General features: G+C 43.2%; 1 protein-coding gene across 2 annotated transcripts in view; it reads left to right on the top strand.

Annotated features, from left to right (window-relative positions):
* The window catches only part of uvssa (UV-stimulated scaffold protein A), a 95,605-nt gene that overhangs the window by 17,835 nt on the left and 54,575 nt on the right, over nucleotides 1-23,195 (top strand). For both annotated transcript variants that reach the window (XM_067982611.1, XM_067982620.1), the window contains 3 exons: nucleotides 4,491-4,904; nucleotides 6,127-6,236; nucleotides 12,573-12,701. In XM_067982611.1, the coding sequence (XP_067838712.1) occupies nucleotides 4,491-4,904; nucleotides 6,127-6,236; nucleotides 12,573-12,701 (653 nt within the window). The remainder of the gene's footprint in view (nucleotides 1-4,490; nucleotides 4,905-6,126; nucleotides 6,237-12,572; nucleotides 12,702-23,195) is intronic.

Below are 23,195 nucleotides of genomic sequence, written 5' to 3' on the forward strand. Positions count from 1 at the left end.
TGACCTTCAGCTTTGATGCTGGGATAATCGCCTTACGCCTTCTAGTTTTCACTTTATCTGTAGTGCCTAAAGTACACTTTCTTTCTGCTGCTCTATGCTTTTCCCTTTCACTTGTTCTTGAACAACTGTTTGTACTATTTGTATTATAAATTTCCCCTGGGTCTTCCCCTCTCTTGCTGCTCTCAACTTTACTCCCTTCTGAGGTTCCCATCCCCCTGCCACTCTAGTTTAAACCTTCCCCAACAGCACTAGCAAACACCCCCGCGAGGACATTGGTCCCTGTCCTGCTCAGGTGTAACCCGTCCCGCTTGTACAGGTCCCACCTTCCCCAGAACCGGTCCCAATGTCCCAGGAATCTAAATCCCTCCCTTCTACACCATCCCTGCACCCATGCATTCATCCGGTCTATTCTCCTGTACCTATACTAACTAGCACGTGGCACTGGTAGTAATCCTGAGATCACTACCTTTTGAGGTCCTGCTTTTTAATTTATCTCCTAACTCCTTAAATTCACCTTGCAGGACCTCGTCCCTTTTTTTTACCTATGTCGTTAGTACCGATATGGATCACGACTACTGGCTGTTCACCCTCCCCCTCCAGAATGCCCTGCAGCCGCTTCGTGACATCCTTGACCCTAGCACCAGGGAGGCAACATACCATCCTGGAGTCACATTTGCGGTCGCAGAAACGCCTATCTGTTCCCCTTACAATTGAATCCCCTATCACTATAGCCCTGCTACTCTTCCTCCCCTCCTGTGCAGCAGAGCCACCCATGGTGCCACAAACTTGGCTCTTGCTGCTTTCCCCAGATAAACCATCTTCCCCCCCAACAGTATCCAAAGTGGTATATTTGTTTGAGAAGGAGATGGCCCCAGGGGACTCCTGCTCTACCTGCCTAGTCCTGTGGTTGTTGCCCAGAAAATAGTTTTACTTGACGAGTGGAATTACTCCCCCCACCCCCCCCCAAAAAAAAATTATATATGAAAATTGGATGGTAAGCATTTATAAAAGATATTCAGTATAAATAATGGCAGATATAAAATGCTTCTTAGAACTCAATACAATTTCAAAATCTCATTAATTGGTCTGAACTCCTGAAGTCTTGCAGTGAGAAAGGCCATCTTGGACTAGTATGCATTAGATTGTTTTGCTTTTGGTTACTAATCACCAGATTATTTTGACACTGCGTTGTTCAAACTAAGAGCAATGGTTTCCTTAAGAATGCCCTGGAGTCAAGAGACCAAAAGATAGGGTTAACTGATAGATTAAACTGTTAAATTGGCACTTGGAAAAGTATGGGCTAATAAATGAAAGTCAGCATGGATTTGTTATAGGAAAATCGTGTTTGACTAACTTGATTGAGTTCTTTGATGAAGTAACGGAGAGGGTCGATGAGGGTAGTGCGGTTGATGTTGTGTATGTGGACTTTCAAAAGGCATTTGATAAAGTACCACATTATAGACTTGTTAAAATTAAAGCCCATGGGATTAAAGGGACAGTGGCTGTATGGATACCAAATTGGCTAAGGAAAGCAGAGTAGTGGTGACTGGCTGTTTTTCAGACTGGAGGGAAGTATTTAGTGGTGTTCCCCAGGGGTCAGTATTAGGACCACTGCTCTTTTTGATATATAATAATGACCTGGACTTGGGTATAATTTCAAAGTTTGCAGTTGACACGAAACTCAGAAATGTAATAAACAATGCGGAAGATAGTAACAGACTTCAAGGGGACATAGACAGACTGGCGAAATGGGCAGACATATGGCAGATGAAATTTAGTGCAGAAAAGTGTGAAGTGATGCATTTTGGAGGAAGGATGAGGAGAGGCAATATAAACTAAATGGTGCAATTTTAAAGGGGGTGCAGGAACAGAGACCTGTGGGTGCACATACACAAATCTTTGAAGGTGGCAGGACAAGTTGAGAAGGCTGTTAAAGCCCAGGATTCCATATGTTTTTTTATGAATAGCGGCATAGAGTACAAAAGCAAGGACGTTATTCTAAAACTTTACAAAATACCGGTTAGGCCTCAGCAGGAGTATTGTCTAATTCTGGGCACCACACTTTAGAAAGGATGTCAAGGCCTTCGAGAGGGTGCAGAAGAGATTTACTAGAATGGTACCAGGGATGAGGGACTTCAGTTACGTGGATAGACTGGAGAAGCTGGGGTTGTTCTTCTTAGAACAGAGAAGGTTAAGAGGAGATTTGATAGAGGTATTCAAGATCATGAATGGTTTTGACAGAGTAAATAAGGAGAAACTGTTTCGAGTGGTAGGCGAGTCGGTAACCAAAGGACACAGATTTAACGTGATCAACAAAAGAGCCAGATGCAACATGAGGAAACTTTTTTATGCAGTGAGTTGTAATGGTCTGGAATGCACTGCCTGAAAGAGTAGTGGAAGCAGATTCAATAGTCTCTTTCAAAAGAGAATTGGATAAATACTTGAAAGGAAAAAATTTACAGGGCTATGGTGAAAGAGCAGGGGAATGGGACTAACTGGATAGCTCTTTCAAAGAGCTGGCACAAACATGATGGGCAGAATGGCTGCCTCCTTTGCTGTACCTACTGTGATACTATGTTCAGTGAGGAAAACTGCATGTAACTGTTATAAATGGATAGCCATGTGGTGAAGGATAGAATACTAGAGCCTGGTCTTTAGTTGTTTCCAAGCTTTCATTCATATCAATTTCCCTCACACACACCACACCCTAGATCAGCTCTCCTATAAAAAGGATACAAGAGACTCCCCAATTAATACCTACCACCTGAATACAATTAACACTCATTGATATAAATCATACAACTAACAGTAACTCTATGTGCCCATGTAACTTAAGCCTTAGAGCCTTGCACAATTGGTTTTATGTCATTTGGGCTTTCAACTGCAACCAGAATAACTTCCCTTTTGTTGAGATGTTTTGCCACCAGTCTCTATTACCTGAGAGGAGGCTATTTTTTATTTCTATAAATAGAATATGCATATATATTAGTTTGTTCAAAAAATAAAAATGCACAATATAAAATTGAAAATGCTACTAGCATGCATTAACTGTAGGTCAAACTTCTTTTTTGTCCATCACATTTAATGATACTCAAATTTGTCATAATTCAAAAATAAAAGTGGAAAGAAACAAAGGCAGTCATTTGAAATGTTGAAAGACTCCAGCAATGAAAATACTTTAATAGACATTGTAGCCAGAATGCCTTTAACCCCTGACTAACCTTAAGAATTATACTTAAAAAAAGAAAACCAGCCAAAATCTGATCTGGAGATCTGAAGAACAATTGACCTCTGGCTTCACCTAGTGTTTACTGAACAACAATTAGAATTTATGGGCTTTAAAGAGACAGAGCTTCACCTTAGAGTAGAGTAATGTATTGTACAATACATAGTTTAACATTTCTATCTTGGTAAAACAGCATATAACCTGATTACCTTGAGCCATGCCACAGGATATCTGCTAATACAAATAGTACATTTGCATGCATTTTCTATACATCATTTTTCCATCATACTTAAAGTGTCATATTACAAATTTCTGTGTCACCAATAGAAATTAGAAATAAACAAAGGCGGTCATTTGGAACGTCCATGTCCCGAGTTCCTCAGCAATTGAAAATACGTAGATTGACTCAAGCCAGAATGTCTAAGGACTCACTGAACTTAACAATTACGCTTAAAAAGCAAAGTGAAAGCTGGGTTCTGACATGCAGCATGAAGAGCAATTATTCTCCAACCTTACTTAGTGTTTACTTAACAGCATTAAACATTATGTCCATAAAGGGATATATCTTCACCTTAGCAGAATACTATATCGTGCATCGTAAGTGTTAGCTTGGCTTAGTATAGCACTCTTGCCTCTGAGTCAAGGTTGTGAGTTGAAGCTCCAATTGAGGACTTTAGCCCAAAATCTAGGCTATGATGAGAACAGCACTGAGGGGTTGCTACATTGTAAGAGGTCCCATCTTTCAGATGAGGCTTTAAACTGAGGCCATGGTACTTTTTGATGAAAGGCCAGGAGTTTCTAGTGTTCTGGCCACCATTCATCTCTCAACCAACACCACTAAAACCGATTCATTTATCTCATTACTGTCTGTGGGACCTGGCTGTACAGAAATTGCTTTGTTTGTCTACATAACAATGAGTACACATCAAAGGTAGTTCATTGCCTGTGAAGCAGGTTTTGGGGAGAGGGATGCTGAGGATGTGAACGGTGATATATAAATGCAAGCCTCCATATATTCCTACTGTCTTCTCCAACTTACTGTGAGAACACCATGGGAGATCCACTAGTTTTAAAAAAAATAACTAGTTCTCGGAGCCAATATTGGGCTTTGATCCAGTTTTAATGTTCAGCTAATTATTACAAAGCACTTGAGGGTTTTTCGTGGTGTAAGAATTGAAGTCTTTTTCATTTGTAGAATGGGTTTCTATGGGTTACTGCTGGTAGTTTTTAAAAAATCTTCCTTTTTATTCTGTTTTGAAAACAGAAATGTCAGAGGAAATTCAGAACTCTTTGATGGAGCTGGAGGCATGCTTCAGACTTCTGCTGCCCGATCTGTCTGAGGTCACCTTCAGTGGTGTAGACTCTCAGCATGAACAAGAAACCACTGACAAAACGGACAAGGCAAGCTGCATAACCAGTGGGCAGAGAGATGACCACAGATGCTCCATTGATCTGTTTGATGACGAGCAGCCGTGCAGCAGCAAGGACCTTGCGCCACTGCCTTTGGTGAAAAGAGCTCATGAAGCGCGGGGATCAGATGAGAAGACAGATGACTCATGTCAAAGTGAAGGCAGTGAGGATGAAGAACTTGAACCCAATGAAGAAAGTGAAGAAACATTTATTAGAAATCATGGTCTTCTTACACACAAATATTCTCTCAATCTAGAAATCCTTACAGGTATGTACAGATCACACTGTTAATTATGTTATTAACTTGGCATTGTTTTAGTTGCTTGCACTTTAGTAACTTATAGAATTTTTTTTAATGATGTGTTAGAAATTGCAAAGCCAATTGAATAGTGACATCAGGGTCACAAATATGCTCTTGTCAGCACAAAACCTATTCTAACTACACATTGGCTACTGCTCTTCAATCACTGCTACAATTTAGTGCATATGAGTGGCAAAGTTTGGAGGTGAGACTGAAGTCTGAATTTGAAAACCAGTCCAGGGCCTGTAGTGAGAGATTGGGAGCCTGGTAAAGAAGTGGGTGAGAGTGTGACTTCCAACATGTTAATTTGTATAGAAACTATATTCCTTGTGAGGATAAACAGGAGTATATGGAGGAATGGATCAGCTGGCATCAGCCATCCTTTTCATGAGCATTGGTGCTTGAAATTACACTCCCATTATAGCAAAAACTACCCGTTTACATGTTAATATATTTTATAATTCATACCATTCATAAAAAAATTCTAGTAATCATGCAAATTATTTTGTTTTCTTGAGATTTAGTGATGTCCAGAATAAAAACTGATTTTTATTGATTTTTCTTTGAATTTACTGTGTTTTTCTGCTTTAATTTTTTTCTCCAGAATTTCTTCTGGTTTTTGATGCTAAAAAATAAAAACTGAAAAATACCCAAAAAACTGGATTTTTAAATCACCTATAAAAACTGACTTTTAAGGTCCTTACTGATAAATTAGGGCCATTGGCTTCAGAGGGGACTTTATAGAGGAATTTAAGATATGGGATCGATGAAGTAAACTCAGAATAATACTGCCCCTGGGCATAGGGGCAAGTGAGTACAGGCTCAGAGTGGCGAAGGGCAAGTTTAGGAATAATGCCAAAAAATATTTCTTTACACGGGGGTTAATTAACGGTTGGAACAGCTTGCCAAGCAGGGTGGTGGAGGCCAGGTCACTTGTCTCCTTCAAGAGACAGCTAGATGATAGGGTTGTCATTTTGGAAGGATATCCAGTGGCCCAAAAGGTTTTCTTCATTTGAACCTATCTTGTGCCATCCTTTTATTGATGAGTATAGCATGCTTGTTTCAAAATAAATCATTTGAATGCCAATATCTTGTGTGTTGATCATTTAGTTATGTTTCTGAGTGCATAGTTAAGTTTTATTTGCAAGAAATTGTACTTTTTAGTATATTCTGCTTGTTTGGAATACAGACTTAAAGATCAAGGAGGATGAAGATAATAGTGCTGTGATCAACAATGTAAAGGACTTCCAAAGACTAGTCACTAATAAATACCTGCCAACAGTCCAGTACTGGATCCAGGTATGAATGAAAAATCTTAGTCTATTCCTGCAGTATTGTTAATGGATTTTGTGTAAAGAAGCCTCTGAGCAGGAAGAAAAAAGCACCAGGACACAGTCATAAATACCGTTAGCATTGATGTTATTTTATTAAAAAAAATTAGATTAGAAATTAGATTGAACAGAGGTAGAGATTTTTTTGTGGTCTCAAAAGGTTTCAGGTCCTATTGTGTTCCAGCCTTGAGGTAAAATGCACAGCTGTAATTTTAGGTTTATGCTGCTAGACTATGCTGTTTTTAAAAAAGTACGTTATCATAAGGCCCTTCAATCATCTTATCCTTGAGTATTGGTTCAGAAGCCAGATCCCTGTAATTTTCCTTATTTTAATTTGAAAACTTATTTAGTTAAGAACTGTTTAGGTTTGATGCTGAAACATAGGGAGGATAGTGATAAGTGAGGGGAGAGGCTGTTACAAATGGATCTTGTTTTTGAATATTAGCCTATTCATATTTGATTTCTGTAGTCCACTCTATCGTAGCTATAGTTATCCTAAGCAAAATAAAGACCGATAATAATATATGCCTCATTCTTTATTTAAATACATTTATTTCTTTATCAGTAAGGCATTTATTTGGGGATGGAAAGCTTTCTAAATTTGCAAACTAATGTCAAAATCAAGTAATCTCAAGTCCAGATGTTGAATCAAGATCGCTTTAAACTGCTGCACTAATATGTCTTAACCTCAACCTCAGAGCATGCCCTGAGTGATATTTCCATACCTGGATTTTTTTTTTTCTCCTATTTTTCTCCCCTCTTCACCTGAAGGCTCTGATTCACGTTGGGGCACAGATCCAAAGCTTCCACCGGTCCTTTGTTACTTCGCTGTAGGCCTAGATAGTAAGGCCCAGATTTTAATGGGAGTTAAAATAAGAGCAGCGATTTACCCGTGATTCCGCTGCCTTAATGCCGGGTCTCGATATTAAGCTGCTCTTTCGAGCAGGACACCTGCAGGAAGTCAGCGAGGCCCTCACCCAGGCAGGTAGGTTTTAAAATATTTTTTCTTTTGGGCCAGGAGGAGTAGGAGTGCCCTTGCCCCGGGCTTCCCCCTCCATCACCCTATCGTGATCGCGCCCCACCGGCCCCCACCCCCCACTCACTTGACTGCCTGGGACTGTTTCCGCGGGTCCCCTGCAGTGGCCTCCTATTGCCCAAACCCCCGCTCCTGCCTGCTCCATTTGAGTACAGAACAGGTGACAATCTTATTGCGTTATATGCGGTTCTAATATAAATCTGCATACACTTTTATATAAAAAAGATGTCTACTTTTTTACATATACTGCTTGTAAAAAAAAAAATACGTTAATTTGAAATCTGAGTTTTATCAATAACAGCATTTTTTTTATTCGTTCATGGGATGTGGGTGTCGCTGGCAAGGTCAGCATTTATTGTCCATCCCTAATTGCCCTTGAGAAGGTGGTGGTGAGCCGCCTTCTTGAATCGCTGCAGTCTGTGCAATGAAGGTTCTCCCACAGTGCTGTTAGGTAGGGAGTTCCAGGATTTTGACCCAGCGACAATGAAGGATTGGTGATATATTTGCAAGTCGGGATGGTGTGACTTGGAGGGGAACGTGCAGGTGGTGTTGTTGCCATGTGCCTGCTGCCCTTGACCTTCTAGGTGGTGAGGTCGTGGGGTTAGGAGGTGCTGTCGAAGAAGCCTTGGCGAGTTGCTGTAGTGCATCCTGTGGATGGTACACACTGCAGCCACTGTGCACCGGTGGTGAAGGGAGTGAATGTTTAGGGTGGTGGATGGGGTGCCAATCATGCAGGCTGCTTTGTCCTGGATGGTGTCGAGCTTCTTGAGTGTTGTTGGAGCTGCACTCATCCAGGCAAGTGGAGAGTATTCCATCACACTCCTGAATTGTGCCTAGTAGATGGTGGATAGGCTTTGGGGAGTCAGGAGGTGAGTCACTCGCTGCAGAATACTCAGCCTCTGACCTGCTCTTGTAGCCACAGTATTTATATGGCTGGTCCAGTTAAGTTTCTGGTCAATGGTGATCCCCAAGGTGTTGATGGTGGGGAATTCAGCGATGGTAATGCCGTTGAATGTAAAGGGCAATTAGGGATGTGCAATAAATGCTGGCCTTGCCAGCGACGCCCACATCCCATGAACGAATAAAAAAAAATGTCAAGGGGAACTGGTTAGATTTTCTCTTGTTGGAGATGGTCATTGCCTGGCACTTGTCTGGCGCAAATGTTACATGCCACTTATCTGCCCAAGCCTGGATGTTGTCCAGGTCTTGCTGCATGCGGGCACGGACTGCTTCATTATCTGAGGGCTTGCGAATGGAACTGAACACTGTGCAATCATCAGCGAACATCCCCATTTCTGACCACATGATGGAGGGAATTGATGAAGCAGCTGAAGATGGTTAGGCCTAGGACACTGCCCTGAGGAAATCTCCCACGATATACCACCCAGGCAATATTTCCAACATCTTTCTCATGAACTGTGTCTCAGGAGGCTGTGCTCCAGTCATGATACCTTGGAAAAGATCAATTTGTAGCTGCAGCCAGATCTGCAAATAAGGTCCATGACACAGACAGTTCTAACCATGGTACAGAAAGTGATCACAGCTCTGAACATTTACACTAAAGGCTCATTCTTTTAGCAGGAAACTTTTGCCAGATCAACGAATTCACTGTACACTCACATATAAGGCAAGTCACCAATTCTGTCTTTGCCAGGGCAGATTAGTTTATGCACTTCAGCAGTGGTCCAAGACAGAGGAGGCAATAGATTTTTTTTTTACACACATAGTATTGTCAGGTTCCCCAGGGTTGTGGGGCTACTGATTACAGCCATGTGGCATGGCACGCCCCAAATGAAAATCGCCTAAATGGGCAGGACAGCTTCTTGAAAATGAATTCATGAAATGCTGGGAGATGTAATGCCTTTATACTGTTCCGGTTCAGTCTTCTAGCTCTATTTTAATAGCAGGGGCAAGGGGTAGGATGGCTTCTGGGTGATGAGGGATACCCGCTACGTGGCTCGTGGCCTTCTTTGGCTCATGATGCCACTTTGTAGGCTCACAAGTGCTGCAGAGGCACTACAATGAAGCACACGGTTTTAAAAAAAGAAAGTTAGGGATGCTTTAAGGAAAGTTTTGGCATTTGAAACATGCACCCAGCGCCATTTCATGAATTGTGGTAGCCTGTTATGTGCTTCGTAACTTTACTATCCAGCAAAAGACTGATGGTAGATGTTCCAGAGGATTCCAGAGAGGATGACTATGACATTGCTGATGCCGAAAACCAGGCCCATGAAGATCATGGACTAGATTCAGTGATAATTGATCATCATTGAATCATAAAAAGTTACAGCACAGAAGGAGGCCATTCGGCCGACAAAGAGCTATCCAGCTTAATCCCACTTTCCAGCTCTTGGTCCGTAGGCCTGTAGGTTACGGCACTTCAAGTGTTCATCCAAGTACTTTTTAAATGAGTTGAGGGTTTCTGCCTCTACCAACCATTCAGGCAGTGAGTTCCAGACCCCCTCTGGGTGAAAAAAATTCTCCTCAGCTCCTCTCTAATCCTTCTACCAATTACTTTAAATCTATGCCCCCTGGTCACTGACCCCTCTGCTAAAGGAAATAGGTTCTCCCTATCCACTCTATCTAGTCCCATCATAATTTAATATACCTCAATTAAATCTCCCCTCAGCCTCCTCTGTTCCAAAGAAAAAAAACCCCAGCCTATCCAATCTTTTCTCATAGCTAACATTCTCCAGCTGTGGCAACATCCTCGTAAATCTCCTCTGTACTCTCTCTAGTGCAATCACATCTTTCCTGTAATGTGGTGACCAGAACTATATGCAGTACTCAAGCTGTAGCCTAACCAATTTTTTATACAGTTCTAGCATAACTTGCCTGCTCTTATATTCTATGTAAGGAGACGCACAACACCCGGTTATAGTCCAACAGCTTTATTTGAAATCAGAAGCTTTCGGAGCTTTGCTCCTTCGTCAGGTGAAGTGAAGAGATGCATATAGGCACAGCATATATATAGTCAGAGAACAATGCCTGGTGATTACAGATAATCTTTCTAACTGCCCGAATAAAGGACAGTACCCCATATACCTTTTAACCACCTTATCTACCTGTCCTGTTACCTTCAGGGATCTGTGGACATGCACTCCAAGGTCCCTTTGTTCCTCTTCACCTCTCGGTATCCTCCCATTTATTGTGCACTTCCTTGCCTTGTTTGCCCTCCCCAAATGCAACACCTCACACTTTGGATTAAATTCCATTTGCCACTTTTCTGCCCACCTGACCAGTCCATTGATATCTTCCTGCAGCTTTCTTCCTCATTATCAACCACACGGCCAATTTTTGTATCATCTTCAAATTTCTTGATCAAGCCCCCCACATTCAAGTCCAAATCATTAATATATACCACAAAAAGCAAAGGACCTAGTACTGAGCCTTGCGGGACCCCACTGGAAATAGCCTTCCAGTCGCAAAAACACTCGGCAACCATTACCCTTTGCTTCCTGCCACTGAGCCAATATTGGATCCAACCAGCCACTTTCCCTTGGATTCCATAGGCTTTTACTTTTTTGACCAGTTTGCCATGTGGGACCTTGTCAAAAGCCTTGCTAAAATCCATGTACACTACATCAAACTCGTTACCCTCATCGGCCCTCCTTGTTACCTGCTCAAAAAATTCAAGTTAGTCAGATCTTCCCTTAACCGGTTCATGCTGACTGTCCTTGGTAAACCTGTGCCTTTCCAAGTGACGATTTATGCTGTCCCTCAGAATCAATTCCAATAATTTGCCCACCACTGAGGTTAAACTGACTGGCCCATAATTACTCAGTCTATCTCTTTCTCCCTTTTGAATAACGGTACAACGTTAGCAGTCCTCCAATCCTCCGGCACCATGCCTGTATCCAGGGAGGATTGGAAAATGATGGTCAGAGCCTCTGCTATTTCCTCCCTTGCTTCTCTTAACAGCCTGGGATACATTTCATCCGGGCCTGGCGATTTATCTACTTTCAAAGATGCTAATCCCCTTAATACTTCCTCTCTCACTATGTTTACCCCATCCAATATTTCAAACTCATCCTCCTTAACTACAATCTCTGCATCATCCCCCTTTTTTGTGAAGACAGAAGCAAAGTATTCATTAAGAACCGTACCCACATCTTCTGCCTCCACACATAGGTTACCTTTTTGGTCTCGAATAGGCCCTACTCTTTCCTTAGTTATCCTCTTGCTCTTTATGTATTTATAGAACATTTTTGGGTTTTCCTTAATGCTGGACAACTGAGATCCAAACTCATTCATGATGCCTTTTATAGACAGATATTTTTCCGACATTTTAGCCTGTCACTGATCTGCTGCCACTTAGCTATATCAGGCTCCACGTTCACACTAGGAGTTTGTTGCCACATTCTTAAATTCCCAGAATATTAAGACCAAAGCTTCCTCCAGCTGAATGTTGGCATGACCGAGGCCATCCTCTTCAGCTCCTGGCAGCACCTTCATGCCTTTGGCCTCGATTCCATCAACTTCACTGCCTGCAATTTCAAATTGAGTCGGGTAAAGTAGTACCTTGGCATCCTGCTTGAGGCACTTAGCTTCCTTCCCCACATTTTCTCTTACCAAAACCACTTTCTTCCACTTCCACCTCTATATCTCTTTCTGCTGCCAAAACTCCAGGCTGTGCTTGATTTCTCTAGCGCTCTTTTAGCTGACCTGCCTGCCTCAAACCTCCAAATCAGAACACTGCAAACCATGCCCTTAACTATAATAAGTCCCACACTCTCATCACCCTGCCCTTTCCAAGCTCCGCGTCGCAACGTATCAATTTCAGAATTCTAGAATCGGATTCTCGCCTTTGTTTTTAAATCTCATTATATCCCCCACCACCCTACCATTTTGGGATCTCCTCCTGCTGCACCATTGGGACTGCTCGTTTAGCCATATTGCTCCTGCCATCTAGAATTCTCTGTCCAGTTCTCTCCATCTTGTAGCCTCCTTTCCTGCTTTCGAAAAGCCTTCTTAAAATCGTCCTTTCACTGCTATCTCTAGTTTCTCTCTCTATTGCTGTCCCCTTTCCCCATGCTTGATGTCCACCATTTAAAAATGTTCTCCTTATTGTAAAGCACTCTGCACATAAGGAATGCTATATAAATGCAAGTTGTTGGATTTTTTTGGGTTTTTTAATTACAGATTTCCAGCATTTTCAGTGTTTCTTTCCATTTTAACTGTGAAATCTTTCTACAGCAAGTGCTCTGGAAGAATGGCTTTTAGTGATACTGTTTTGGAGTAACATAAATTTTAAAAATTTTGTTCTAGACATTCACCAAAGCTGGTATTAGCGATGTTCGCTTAAAACGTGCCATTGACTTAAAAAATGCAATGGATGCAGCACTAAAAAAACATGATGAGATGAATATTAGTTACGAGAAGAGACAGAGAAAAGTGGTGAGTACTGCAATGATTTGGGAAAGTGCTTCTGGGTATTTGCAGGGAAAGCAACATGGCTGCTTGCTGGCAAGTTCTGCTGATGTATTAAGTTTTGTATTCTTGATGTAGACAAATACTGTAACACATCATTCATTGTATCAAAGTCACTTATGAACTGATGAGGCAAAGTTACATCAAAAATTTATTTTTTTATTCACTCTCTGGATCTAGGTGTTTCTGGCAAGGCCGGCATTTATTACCCATCCTTAATTGCCCTGAGGAGGTAACTGAGTGGCTTGCTAGATCACTTCAGAGCACAGTTAAGAGTTAACCATATGATATGGGACTGGAGTCAAGTATAGACCAGACTGGATAAGGATGGCAGATATCCTTCCCGAAAGGACATTAGGTTTTTACAACAATCCAACAGCTTCATGGTCACTTTTACTGTTTCCAGCTTTTTATTTTTTAATACTGTATTCAAATTCTTAAACTGTCATGGTGAGATGTGAACTCACGTTCTGTGGATTAATAGTCCCGTAACATAACCACCACACTACTGTACTTTTGGAAATACAGGCTTATACCATGCTGGCAAACAGTTACAGGACACCATGAAGAACTGGATTAGTTAGTTTGATATGGTATTATCTTCAAGTAGCAAATAAACATCACTCAAAAAGTCACAATTAAATTTTAGAATCAGGCCTAGTTGTAATAGCTCAAGCTGTAGCTTTAGTGGGGATTTTTCACTTCAACTTTTGCAGCTCAAGTTGAAATGAGACCATATAGCCCAGCAGAGGGAGTTTGTGCTGTGTGCGAGTTTGCTGAGACAGATTACGCATCATGGCTGGAATCAGGATAAAAATGTTGACAGCAACATTTGGTTGCTGATTTAGTGTTAAATTTAAATTAGTGTTCTGATTATTTTCTGCTGAACTGAGTTTTTTTCCCCCCCTTCTGAACATGGCAAGGCAGCATTTATTGCCTATCCCCAGCAAACTAGAATTTGTTCTTCTGAACTGAGTTACAACTGCAATGGTTGTATTCTTACAAAAAAAAGTTAACCATTTAAATGATGCACGGCAACAGTACTATGATGCTTCTGCCTCTTCACTCCTATAGCACTGCTTTTCTATTTAAAATTGTTTGCTTCTGGGTTTCCATCTCCGCCTTTGAGAACTTGATTGACAGTTTGGAATTGCATTGCAAGTTTGAATATTTTTGCAGCATGTGTTATCTTGGTTGCATTACTTTGTTTCTATTTGTTATTGCCTTTTGGTGATAAAGGGCTCCCTCTACAGAGACCTTTTTGTATAGCACAGCTGCTGATGGCAGCTGCTCCCTCAGCAGTGACCACAGTGCTCAGCTTGGGCATTTCACTGAGCTTTCCAATGGGTGTTTATGGATTTAGAAGAGGATAAGGAGTTTGGGCAGAGTTAAGAAATGCAAGTGCACTTGAACCTCAGACATATGGCGCCCACTTAGACTTGGCCCAAGATCCAAGTACTCAGACCCAAACATCCTTACTTGGCCATGTCTGAGAAGACCCTTCTCATGAGGGATTGCAGTTCTACCATCCACTGGAGCCTGACCTGCATGCATGACCTAGCACAGGGACAGCTTTGCCTGTAGCTGCGGAGCTCATCACAGCATTGCATTTTCATGTGATCAGTCCTTCCAAACCACCACTAGTGACATTTGCCAGATTACTCAGACTTTGGTCCACTGATGCATCAAGCAGGTGCCAGAAACATGGGGCTCGATTTTCGCTCCCGTGATCAGGTGCGTTTGTGGCGGGGCGGTTGCGAAAATCGGGGATTTCCGGGGCGGATCTGGAGCCCGGCTCCAACCCGCCCACTTACGGGTTTCCCCACTGACGCGCTGACATGCGCGTGCAGCCCCCGCATGTGGGACTCCCGCCGGCAATTAAAGCCGGCGAGGTGCCACTTAAAGTACTTGAACAGGTACTTCAGGTTGTTTACAGACCTGATTGACCTGTTATTTTAGCAGGGATCGGATTTTGCAACTGACTCAGACTGTTTCCCGAACTGGGGGAAGCACTCCCAGTTCAAATGGACGTGTTGCAGCTATCAGCCTGTGGCAGCTGCAAAGGTCCATTTGACAGGTGGGGGGGTGGGGGAGGCCACTCTGTCACTTTGGACAAAGTTTGGCCTCCACCACCCTGCTCCTAACAACAAAATTCACCAACTTGCACACTTACACCCGGTGTCCAGACACATTTACCTACCTTGCGGACCCCCTCAGATGTACATCTTCCGGATGGGGGCTGCCCTAGCTGCAGTCATGACCTCTTCGGAGGGCGAACAGCATCACCAGCCACGCGGTCCACCTCTGACACGTGGAGCTCCACAACACAGTGCTGTGACACATCCACCTGCACAGCAGGAGGGAGGGCAACCGCAGAGAGAGATGCGTCGCAGAGGGCACTACCCTCGCCACAGGGTCTACAGACCGAGGCTCAGCTTCCTGGACCTCTATAAGCAGCAGTGCACACGGAGGCTCGGAGTCACTCGACATGTAGTCGTGGACATCTGCAGCCTCCTTCATGCCGAGCTGCTCCCGGCTGGCCCGTGCACCATCTTCTTACCTGTCACTGTCAAAGTCACCACTGCCCTCAACAACTTCTCCTCCGCATCCTTCCAGGGTGCCACCGGGGACATCGCCGACGTCTCTCAGTTGTCTGCACAAAAGAGCCCTGCAAATACACCTACACCCACTCTGCAGTGACACAATGGGTGGCATCAGTTGTGGGTCTTCATTGTGATTCTCAGGAAAGGGCATTATTGCACAAACCAGACAAGATTTGCAAAGATGTGGCAGTAGTGGTGCCAATATAATATGTAATGTGAGTTGATCAGAAATTAAATATAAGTAAAAACCGTGAAAAACCCTCAAACACTCTTGTGCATCCCCTTCATGCTCACGACACGTTTGCCTTACGCTTCCTACTGCACATATGTGATGCATGCCCTGTGGCTGCAGCACAGGTAGTGGCAGGTTGAGTGAGGCTGACTGTGAAAGAGATGCATGAGAGGATGAGTATATGAGAGCCATGAGATTGTATGAGGATTGGGTTGAGTAGTAGTGGCGGGATGAGTACTGGCGAGGTGGATAGGTAAGATGAGGATGAGGTTTGAGTGGGTGTGAGGAGTGATGTGACAGAGTAGTGTTGGCTGTGCAGAAGGAGATGTGGGATGGGGGCGGTGATGTGGCAGACGGCAAAACTTGACCTCCTCTTGGGAAATAAGGAAGGGCAGGTGACAGAAGTGTTAGTGAGGGATCACTTTGGGACCAGTGATCATAATTCCATTAGTTTTAAGATAGCTATGGAGAAGGATAGGTCTGGCCCAAAAGTTAAAATTCTAAATTGGGGAAAGGCCAATTTTGATGGTATTAGACAGGAACTTTCAGAAGTTGATTGGGAGAGTCTGTTGGCAGGCAAAGGGACGTCTGGGAAGTGGGAGTCCTTCAAAAATGTGTTAACCAGGGTTCAGGGTAAGCACATTCCTTATAAAGTAAAGGGCAAGGCTGGTAGAAGTAGGGAACCTTGGATGACTCGGGAGATTGAGGCACTAGTCAAAAAGAAGAAGGAGGCATATGGCATGCATAGGCAGCTGGGATCAAGTGGATCCCTTGAAGAGTATAGAGATTGCCGGAGTAGAGTTAAGAGAGAAATCAGGAGGGCAAAAAGGGGACATGAGATTGCTTTGGCAGATAAGGCAAAGGAGAATCTAAAGAGCTTCTACAAATACATAAAGGGCAAAAGAGTAACTAGGGAGAAAGTAGGGCCTCTGAAGGATCAACAAGGTCATCTATGTGCGGAACCACAAGAGATGGGTGAGATCCTAAATGAATATTTCACATCGGTATTTACGGTTGAGAAAGGCATGGATGTTAGGGAACTTGGGGAAATAAATAGTGATGTCTTGAGGAGTGTACATATTACAGAGAGGGAGGTGCTGGAAGTCTTAACGCGCATCAAGGTAGATAAATCTCCGGGACCTGATGAAATGTATCCCAGGACGTTATGGGAGGTTAGGGAGGAAATTGCGGGTCCCCTAGCAGAGATATTTGAATCATCCACCGCTACAGGTGAGGTGCCTGAAGATTGGAGGGTAGCAAATGTTGTGCCTTTGTTTAAGAAGGGCGGCAGGGAAAAGCCTGGGAACTACAGACCGGTGAGCCTGACATCTGTAGTGGGTAAGTTGTTAGAGGGTATTCTGAGAGACAGGATCTACAGGCATTTGGAGAGGCAGGGACTGATTAGGAACAGTCAGCATGGTTTTGTGAGAGGAAAATCATGTCTCACGAATTTGATTGAGTTTTTTGAAGGGGTAACCAAGAAGACAGATGAGGGCTGTGTAGTAGACGTGGTCTACATGGACTTTAGCAAAGCCTTTGACAAGGTACCGCATGGTAGGTTGTTACATAAGGTTAAATCTCACGGGATCCAAGGTGAGGTAGCCAATTGGATACAACATTGGCTTGACGACAGAAGACAGAGGGTGGTTGTAGAGGGTTGTTTTTCAAATTGGAGGCCTGTGACCAGCGGTGTGCCTCAGGGATTGGTGCTGGGTCCGCTGTTATTTGTTATTTATATTAATGATTTGGATGAGAATTTAGGAGGCATGGTTAGTAAGTTTGCAGATGACACCAAGATTGGTGGCATCGTGGACAGTGAAGAAGGTTATCTAGGATTGCAACGGGATCTTGATAAATTGGGCCAGTGGGCCGATGAATGGCAGATGGAGTTTAATTTAGATAAATGTGAGGTGATGCATTTTGGTAGATCGAATCGGGCCAGGACCTACTCCGTTAATGGTAGGGCGTTGGGGAGAGTTATAGAACAAAGAGATCTCGGAGTACAGGTTCATAGCTCCTTGAAAGTGGAGTCACAGGTGGATAGGGTGGTGAAGAAGGCATTCAGCTTGCTTGGTTTCATTGGTCAGAACATTGAATACAGGAGTTGGGATGTCTTGTTGAAGTTGTACAAGACATTAGTCAGGCCACACTTGGAATACTGTGTACAGTTCTGGTCACCCTATTATAGAAAGGATATTATTAAACTAGAAAGAGTGCAGAAAAGATTTACTAGGATGCTACCGGGACTTGATGGTTTGACTTATAGGGAGAGGTTAGATAGAATGGGACTTTTTTCCCTGGAGAGTAGGAGGTTGAGGGGTGATCTTATACAAGTCTATAAAATAATGAGGGGCATAGATAAGGTAGATAGTCAAAATCTTTTCCCAAAGGTAGGGGAGTCTATAACGAGGGGACATAGATTTAAGGTGAGAGGGGAGAGATACAAAAGGGTCCAGAGGGGGAATTTTTTCACTCAAAGGGTGGTGAGTGTCTGGAACGAGCTGCCAGAGGCAGTAGTAGAGGTGGGTACAATTTTGTCTTTTAAAAAGCATTTGGACAGTTACATGGGTAAGATGGGTATAGAGGGATATGGGCCAAGTGCAGGCAATTGGGACTAGCTTAGTGGTATAAACTGGGTGACATGGACATGTTGGGCCGAAGGGCCTGTTTCCATGTTGTAAACTTCTATGGAGTGTGGGGGAATGAGTAAGTGTACTTACTTTGGCTGACCTACTTAGGTCATTGCAGCGCCTCCTGCACTGTATGCAGGTGGGCGATATGTTGGTGCAGGTGACCTCCTCTGCCACCTTGAGCCAGGCCTTCTTGGTGGCAGAGGCAGGCCACTTCCTCCTGCCCGCCGGGGGGAAGATCTCTGTCCTCCCCCTCCTCCTCACCCCATCCAATAAGAGCTGGAGTGAGGCATCATTAAAGCCTTCCCCCTGGGCTGCTCCATGCTGTAATTTTTCCTATTTCCTGCAGCATCAGTCAGTGGAGGACTGCCCCTTTAAATCGGGCTCCTCCAGCTGACAGACCTTACTGCGCATGCGCAGTCTGCCTGCCGCGCAGCTTAGCAGTGGGGAACCCGGAAGAACAGGTAAGTGGATCCAATTAGCCTGCAATTGCGTGCGGAGCAGACTGATTTCACCGGGCGCGTCACCCACGCGCCCAATCGAACCCCCCCCCCCGCCATGGTAATATCGGGCCCATGGTTTCCTGGAGACAATGCTTTTGTCAATTTCCCCATACAAACGGGGCAACAGCACAAGAAGGTGGGTTACCAAGTGGCAGATTTTCCAAAAGAATGTGATGAAAATGGGACAGATGATCCACTCTGCCAAGTTACCGCACAGGTGGTGAAGTTCTAAATGCCGCCCCCCCCCCACACACAGTATATCCAAGATTGAGACCATCTGTGCAGCTGCTTCTGCCCCTTCCTCTTGGCAACCACCTTCTATCTTACCTCAGTGTCCCACTCACTCTAGCCCAGGACTCTCCTATCTCCTCTCCTGTCTTCTCAAAGCACATCCCATTTATGAAACCCATCTCCTGCATTCTTAATCCCCTCCCCAGTCAACTCCTGGCCACTCAACTCCACTTTTTGCATCTGTTAGATAACATCATCAATGGCTCCCCTTCCTCAAGCACTGTCCCATTCCCCTTTAAAACCGCTTTCATCACCCCCTGTCAAAAAAAAAATCCTCAACCAACCCATCTGCTCCAATGACCACCCTTTTCCCTAAGGTCATCTTAAGATTATGTTGTCCTCTCCCAAATCTGCCTATTGTTCCTGAAACTCTGTTTGAATCCCTCCAGTTCAGCTTCCTCTCTTACAGCACCAAAAATTGCCCTAGCTAAAGTTGCAAATGACTTGCTCTTGTGACCATGACTGTGGTGTATTATCCCTGTGGTGCATTATTCTCACCATCCTTGACATTTCTGCAACATTTGATATGGTTGTCCACACCATTCTCTAGTACCTCTCCTCAACTGTCCACGTCTGTGAGGCTGTTCTTGCATGTTTCCATTCCTGTTTAACGCAATGCAGCCAATGCATCTTCAACGATGGCTTCTCTTCTCTTTCCTGCACCATCACTTCAAAGGTCCCCTGAGGATCTATCCTCAGCCTCCCCCCCCACCACCCCCCACCACCTTCCTTCACTACATACTCCTCTCAGCAACATCATCTGTAGACATGGGTTCAGCTATCACTTGTACTCTGCTGGTACCCAGTTCTGCTTCTCCACCACTTCTCTCTTCCTTTACCACCTCTGTACAGGTTTTTTTGACATCAAGTCTTGGATGATTCAACTACCTCTCGCTCAACATCAGGAGCTATCATTTTTGGCACAAACTCAGCTCCCTTGCCACTGATTCCATCACTGTCCCCAGCCACAATCTCAGGCTGAAACTAGATTTTTCATAGTAATTGCTGTCCTATTCAACCTTGAGCTGAGCTTTAAACCTCACAACTCTTGCTTCCACTCTGCAACATTGCCCAACTCTCCCACACCTCAGCCATTCGGATGCTGAAACCCTTATACTTCCAGACTCAATTACTCTAACACTTTCCTTGCTAACTTCCCATCCTCTACCCTCCCAAAAATCTAATATGCTGCATATATCTTGTCCCACACTAAATCAGGTTTGCTGATTACCCAGTCCTCGCTAACCTACTTGGGGTTCTCCTTCCTCACAATGCATTCAGTTCCAAACTGGCTTGAAAGGATATTGGAGACGGAGGGGGAGGATCCAGTTGTTGTGGTCCATGTTGGAACTAACAACATAGAAAAGAGTAGGCAAGAGGTCCATTTCAAAGTGTACCAGGAGCTAAATTTAAAAAAACAGGGCCTCAAGGGTTATAATCTCTGGATTATTACCCGAGCCAAGTGCAAATTGGCAAAGGGACAAGCAGATTAGGGAGGTGAACACATGACTGATGGAGTGGTGTGGGAAAGAGGGGTTCCATTTCATGGGACACTGGGACAGGAAGGAACTGTACCGTTGGGATGGGCTGGGACCAGTGTCCTTGCAGAAAGGATAAATAGGGCGGTCACAAGGACTTTAAACCAGTAAATGGGGTGGGGGGGGGCTAGGGCTCAGGTGGAAAAGGTAGTATAAATAATAATAATTCTAAAACAAACAAAAAGGAAGAGAGTAGAGTAATAGTCAGAAATTATGCTTTAGGTACTACAGGTAAAGGGAAAACTAAAAGATGTAAAGTAATTAAATCAGGAGAGAGAAATAAGAATTGTGTGAGAAAAACATTAGAGCAGAAGAACAGGTTAGGGTGTGTGGCCCAAATGAGCATTCTTTATACAAATGCACAGAGTATAAGGAACATACTGAATGAATTACAGGCACAAATTCAACTTAGAGGGTGAGACATTGTAGCCATTACTGAGACATGGCTACAAGATGGTCAGGACTGGGAACTGAATATACCAGGTTATATGGCCTACAGGAAGGATAGGGAAACTGGTAGAGGGAGAGGAGTAGCCTTAGTGATTACTTCAATGATAAGAGAGGATATAACAAGAGCTAAGCAGACAGTGGAGACTTTATGGTTAGAATTAAGAAATAGAAAAGGATTTAAGACTGTAGTGGGAGTTGTGTATTGGCCCCCTGGTAGCAGCTGTGAAGTGGCAGAATGTATAAATGCAGAGATTAGACAAGCATGTAGCAAAGGCAGAGCGGTTTTAATGGGGGATTTTAACTTTCATATAGATTGGGATAAGCAAATGAGCTCATGTCGGAAAGGTAACTAATTTCTTGAGTGTGTTCAGGACAGCTTTCTGCAACAATATGTCCTAGAACCAACTAGGGGGCAGGCCATATTCGATTTAATAATGAATAATGAGCCAGATTTAGTTAACAGCCTAACGGTGCGTGAACATTTATCTAATAGCGATCATAAAATGATCGAGTTCAACGTTGTGTTTGGAAGTAATAGCGACTAAGTTTCTAAATTTAGGTAAGGCTGACTTCAATGGGATGAGACAGAGACTGTGCACAGTAAACTGGGTAAAATGACAGAAGATCAGTGGGAGGTGTTCAAAAATGAATTTAGCATGATACAGAATCAGTTTATACCCCTAAGGGGCAAGAGCTCTACTTGCCAAAAAAACAGCCATGGATGACAGAAGAGGTAAGGGCCAACATAAAACTAAAAGAAAAAGCATACAAAAGTGCAAAAAATAGCAGAGATCCTGGCGACTCGGAGAAATACAAAGGGTGACAAAACAGATAGTAAGAGCTACAAAAAGGGAGTATGAAAAGAAACTTGCAAGGGATATCAAAATTAACACAATTTTTACAATTATATTAGGAAAATGAGGGTGGTCAAGAACAATGTGTTAAAAACTGATAATGGTGATATCATAAATGAAAATAAGGAAATGGCAGACATGTTAAATAATTACTTTGCGTCAGTATTTACAGTAGAGGACGAGGATAGCATGCCGGACACCCCAAGGAAACTAATTTTGAATTGGAGACGGGAGCTCACCATAATTAACATAAGCAAATTAACAGTAATGAAAAAAATAATGGCACTGAAGATGGTTTCCATCCCAGGGTTTTAAAGGAAGTAGGTGAGATGATTGCAGATGCCCTAACTATAATATTCCAATTTCCCTCGATTCAGGAACTGTTCCTTTAGATTGGAAAATTGCACATGTCACTCCACTATTTAAGAAAGGTGAGAGAGGGAAACCAGGAAATTATAGACCAGTTAGCCCAACATCTGTTGTCAGGAAATTACTAGTCTATAATTTAAGGATAGAGTGACTGAACACCTTGAAAATTTTCAGCTGATCAGAGAGCCAGTATGGATTTGTAAAGGGTAGGCCATGCCTGATGAACTTGATTGAATTTTTTTGAAGAGGTGACTAAAGTAGTGGACAGGGGAATGTCTATGAATGATGTTTATATGGATTTCCAGAAGGCATTCAGTAAAGTTCCTTGCAAGAGACTGTTAGCTAAAGTTGAAGCTCATGGAAATGAGGGCAAATTATTGACTTGGTTAGGAAATTGGCTGAGCGGCAGGAGACAGAGTGTAGAGATAATGGACAGGTACTCAAATTGGCAGGATGTGACTAGTGGTGCCCCACATGGATCTGTGTTGGGGCCTCAGTTATTCACTGTATTTATTAATGATTTAGATGATGGGATAGAGAGCCATATATCCAAGTTTGCTGATGACACAGATAGGCAGCTTTGTAAGCAGTATAGTTGGAAGCATAAAATTAGAGAGGTAGTAACAGATTAAGTGAATGGTCAAAACTGGCAAATGGATTTTATTGTAGGCAATAGTGAGGCAACTTTGGACCTAAAAAGAATAGATCATTGTACTTTCTAAATGGTGAAAAGCTCAAAACAGTGGAGGTCCATAGAGACTTAGGGGTCCATATACATAGAACGTTAAAATGTCATGGACAGGTGCAGAAAATAATCAAAAAGACTAATGGAATGCTGGCCTTTATATCTAGAGGACTGGAATACAAGGGGGTAGAAGTTATGCTACAGCTATACAAAGCCCTGGTTAGACCACCACTGGAGTACTGTGTTCAGTTTTGGGCACTGCGCAGTAGGAAGGATTTATTGGCCTTGGAGGGAGTGCAGCATAGA

Source organism: Heptranchias perlo, chromosome 1 (assembly GCF_035084215.1).
Source record: "Heptranchias perlo isolate sHepPer1 chromosome 1, sHepPer1.hap1, whole genome shotgun sequence".
NCBI lineage: Eukaryota > Metazoa > Chordata > Chondrichthyes > Hexanchiformes > Hexanchidae > Heptranchias > Heptranchias perlo.